The sequence below is a fragment of the Notothenia coriiceps genome, unplaced genomic scaffold (assembly GCF_000735185.1).
Source record: "Notothenia coriiceps isolate Sejong01 unplaced genomic scaffold, NC01 NC01_scaffold00022902, whole genome shotgun sequence".
In the NCBI taxonomy this organism is placed as follows: domain Eukaryota; kingdom Metazoa; phylum Chordata; class Actinopteri; order Perciformes; family Nototheniidae; genus Notothenia; species Notothenia coriiceps.
The window spans coordinates 4,634-9,290 of record NW_011355603.1 but is presented as its reverse complement, the minus strand read 5'-3'; the positions used below and the strand labels follow the sequence as shown (position 1 = coordinate 9,290).

Here is a 4,657-nt window from a genome sequence, read left to right as displayed (position 1 = left end):
AGCGGGGCCTCATTAATTCCTATGAGAGTTGCTCAATGGCGCATGATGACAAAATGGCCCAACTTTTTGAGAGAGCGAAACGTCACATATTACCCGGCATGCCTGAGAAGTACCCGTATGTGCGGTCATAGAGCATGCGCAACTTTAACCACGCCTTTGGTCTTGGCCATAGTGGAGTTTGGAGTGTGACTGTTTGAGGTTGTGGACAGGTGTCTTTTATACTGATAACGAGTTCAAACAGGTGCCATTAATACAGTTAACAAGTGGAGTGCCTTAGCTATTTTCTCCCACGTTACTACGTTAGTTATGAACGTATCTTAAATACGTTTATTTTCTACATATCTTTGCCATTTATTGTCTTGCTTATAATAATGATAGTCATTTATAAATATAATTTTAGAGCACACATTTGAAATCGACAATCGGCCTCGATATATGGTTAATTTAAAATCAGTAGGCGAGGCTGTAATTTTGCCAGCTGTTACTCTCATGAGCGAGGCAGAAAATAATAGTTTTAACATGCCAAAAAGCTGCTGTGTCGTTTATTGCACCTCAAACATTAAAACAAATCCAGAGTTACGTGTTTCTGTACTTCCTCTAAGAAGAAAGGACAGAAACAGAAGATCTCTGTGGCTTCAGGCTTGATCGCCGTTGAAATTACAGCGTTGGTTTCCCCAAAAGTGGGCGGGGCTGTAAAGTGACGTAGATTTTACTCTCATATATTTTTCAAAACCATTCTATTTATTCTAACGTAAATTACATGCAATTGTTTTATCTTTTTATTTATTTGTTTTTATTTTAAATCGTATAAAGTCGGACTTTTTTTGCCGTCTGTGAGGAAAAGAAATGGGGCTCAGAGCCTCAAAATACTGAAATCTTTCGTTACATTCACCATCCTCTAGCTTTCAATTTTAATTTCTCTGACTGTTTATTCTTTCATTATAAACCAAAGTAAAATCATTGTATGTGTAAACTTACCAAGCAACAAACCAGTTCTGATTCTGATTTATCTTTTATGATGCCAAATAAATTCCTTGAAAGTTACTTGTCTATTTTTAAATAGAGGGGGGGCTAGTTCCATTTATTAATACCTTATTGCGTTCAATAATAAGCTATTTAAATAATAAAACTATGTCATAGCTAATTAGTTAGCCGTTATGGCGATTTAGCATAGGTTAGCTAGCTCACTTGGTTGTACAGGGATTCATGGGTAACATAAGACTGTCATCACTGTGGAAAATAAATGAGTTGGTTTTACAAAAAGTTGATTTATCATTGCTAATATGTTGGATTGATTGTATTTTAAAACATATTTAACAAAAAAAGCAATACTTTGCTGGCCCCTCTGCAGTAACTCTGAAGACACCTAAAAAGGCAAGGACCTTATGTTAAAGACCCATGATCTACATTATCTGTTCTGACAAGGGCTGCTAGGTAACGGCAGGGAAACCCCAGGGTGGTTAGCCAACAACGGTCAGATACAACATTTACATTTACAGACACACAGACACACACACACACACACACACACACACACACACACACACACACACACACACACACACACACACACACACACACACACACACACACCACTGCTGCACCATCACTCTCCCCATTTCCTTCTGCCTATATAACTCTTTGTCGCCCTGTAAGAGACCAGATTGACCCACTAATGTTCCTTGCCAACCAAAAAACAACGCTGGTGCAGCTGAAACCAGATTACTCCAGTTCTCTGTGGTAAGCCACTGAGGGAGCAGAGAGAGTGTGGCGGGTGGCTCGGTTTTATCACAGCACACACACACACACACACACACGCACACACACACACACACACACACACACACAGTGAAATCTCACATTTAAACAAGACTAAGGAAATTAAATGAGGAGAGCACTAGAAACAAGGTGCCCCCACCTTTTCAAAAGTCAAATTAAAATACTTTCCAAGCATTTCAAGGAGGATTTTCAAGCTTTTCCAGCAAATTACATATTTGTATATAGTATATACAAGTACTCAATATAGAACTTGTAATATTAGATATGAATGGGCTATAAAGGACCCAAATTATGGTTTCTGACAACATTTTATATACTGTATGGGTGGGAAATTAAAGAAACACAACAAAATGTATCATGTTTTTAAATATGTCTCCAGTTTTTAAGCACACTTTATTCAAAATCCAAGCACATTTCAAAAACACTTCCATTTTAATGTGGTGTTTTAAAGGATTTCATGCAAGCATGGGAACCATGTGGGAAAGGGGGAAGAGGAAGCTGGAGATACTATAAAGCCAAATAAAGGCAAATAAAGGATGATGTATTCACAGGAGATAGGAAAGTTAGAGAAAGAATGAAAAAACGGACAGAAAATCAGCCAAAGAAAGATGGATAGAAGTGACGAAATCCAAAGTTATGCACCTGAGAACAAAAAGGAAAAACAAGATGGATGAGACGGGAAGGAGACACCAATAGGAGAGTGCAACCTGAGTGTGTGTTGGGGGTGGACAGTGACAGCAGGAGGGTACAACAGGGTCAGGGTCTTGCTTGTATAACCACTGCCCTCCACACCATGTGCTGCAGGGCAGAATTGATTAGATCAAATCATCACATGGTTCTACACGGTTCAGGAGCTGACTTTATGCCATCAAACCAGACTGGGACATCCAGTACGCAAGTTCATGACCCCCCAATGCTGGCTGCATATCATGTAGAAACACATGTCGTTAGATTACAAAAACACCATGGCAGAGCTTTGATAAGACATTTTCTCTGAGGGCGTATTGCAGTATATGACGTCACACACAAATTGCTGTTGTCACAAACTTGGAATCTTTACTGGAGTTTATAAGTAATTTATGGAGGTGTGTGGCGCAGTGGGTAGTGCGTTGGTGTTCGGATCAGGGGGTCACAGGTTCAAACCCCACTGCAGTCAGCATGTCGTTGTGTCCCTGGGCAAGACTCTTCACCCCAAATTGCTCCTGTGGGGATTGCCCACAGTATTGAGTATGTAAATCGCTTTGGATAAAAGCGTCAGTACAAGTAACATGTAATGTAATTTAGAAAATAATGTAAGAAACTAAAATGTATATCGAAGGCATGGCCATGTCGTGTGCCTTGGCAGTCTTCTTTCATTATGTGAGTTTACATATTTTATTTTTGGTCTTTCACCACACTGTCTGTTAGATTTCCTCCGCATGAGACGGAAAAATGATTTCTGATTCTGATTGTCAGGATGTTTGTAGAGATGTGATAACGATGGTTGTCATTCAGACATGTAAAATGTAGCTTTTATCACTACAAATTTAAGAAACTATCATATCAAAAAAGTCGTTAAAGCATCTATAAAATTAAGTTTTTGATTATCTTTATCTTACCCACTGTCTCCTAAGAATACTTATACTGTATGAGTGAATGGGAAAGCGTAGAATCATCTACAGTGGATGAGCATGGTTTAACACGCCACTCTATTAGGAAATAAAACGTTCTCATGGGTGAATCTGAAGGAACAGACAGAAGTATAAAGACTTCGAGAATCTTTGTAAAGAAGCACTGAAGCTGTTCTGGATGCTAGTGGAGGTCCAAGACACTTCATTTTGTATTTTTCTTAACTTGTCTCCTATTTATATTCCAAAGTAGCCTCCAACAATTTTCCATCAGAACCACTCTTGTTGGAATCAAAGGCTTACCCTGTCCGTTGGAGTAGTAGATCCACTTCTCTTTGACCTGCGATTGAGGCGCCGATGGTTTCTTCTGGATTGCCTTCTCGATGATGCTGCTGGGGTCCTGCACCGGCCCCTTCTTCAGCACACGAGAGCTCCGCTTCACACTGCAGATCACGATCACCACCAGCACCAGCAGGAGCAGCAGCACTATCATCCAGGGGAGGTGCTCATTGATGTCAAAGTGATCGTGGGTGCTCGGTCTTGGGGAACCCCTACGAGTTGGCCTGTAGTAGCTTTGGACCCCACTCCCACCGCCCTGTCCTGCTACCTTGCTGATACCCGGCCAAACCCTGATTACATCAGCACCCTCCGGACCCTCAACCCCTTTCTTGCTTGGGTTCGTCACAGGGTCAGAATTGGGTTGCCCTCGTTGGTGCTCCAGTTCCATGAGTTTCCCGTGAGTCCGTGGGTGATTTGTTGGGGTGGTAGCGCTAAGCTGGTTGAGGAGTAGCCCCTCTGCATGGCGGTCTTCCCCACTCGGGACTCCCCTTAGTTGAATGGCTGCTGATTGGCTGTAGGTGCCTGGGAAAAGAGACAGAGGGATTGATGTATGGAGATAGAACAAGTAAGAAGTATAAAGATGAGGGACAACAAAGAGCGCAACGAGACAAGATAGTACAGAAGTAAGAGATGGGAGACAACACATGGAGAGAAAGAGGAAATTAAATTCACTAACTTGCTTAACCCAGACAATAAAAACACTTTAATCCATGCAAGCAATCTAGCAAACACACAGAAGGAGGAATAACCTCCCCCTCTGCTCCCAGTCATCAGTTGTATATTGCAACTGATATTTGAGCTTTGAGGTCTTAATAAATATTTCCCTGGAATGTTTTTAATCAGCCTTTTTTGGATCTAACATTACACAATTCACATTATGGTTTATTTTGGTTTAGGACATTTGACTTTCATGTTTACAATGAATAGGGTTA

The 4,657-nt window shown here is 40.9% G+C and overlaps 1 protein-coding gene across 1 annotated transcript; it reads right to left on the bottom strand.

Moving 5' to 3' along the window:
* Window positions 1–2,219: 2,219 nt before the first annotated feature.
* Window positions 2,220–4,331, bottom strand: LOC104954172 (tumor necrosis factor receptor superfamily member 21-like). The gene is made up of 2 exons (XM_010781242.1): window positions 3,690–4,331; window positions 2,220–2,421 (listed from the first exon to the last, which is right to left on the bottom strand). Exons 1-2 carry the CDS (start codon window positions 4,111–4,113, stop codon window positions 2,414–2,416), a joined length of 432 nt encoding a protein of 143 aa, XP_010779544.1. The 5' UTR covers window positions 4,114–4,331; the 3' UTR covers window positions 2,220–2,413.
* Between the last annotated feature and the right edge of the window lie 326 nt (window positions 4,332–4,657).

Coding starts and splice junctions, on each gene's coding strand:
- LOC104954172 (XM_010781242.1), bottom strand. CDS start 4,113: ATGGAACTGGAGCACCAACGAGGGCAACCCAATTCTGACCCTGTGACG.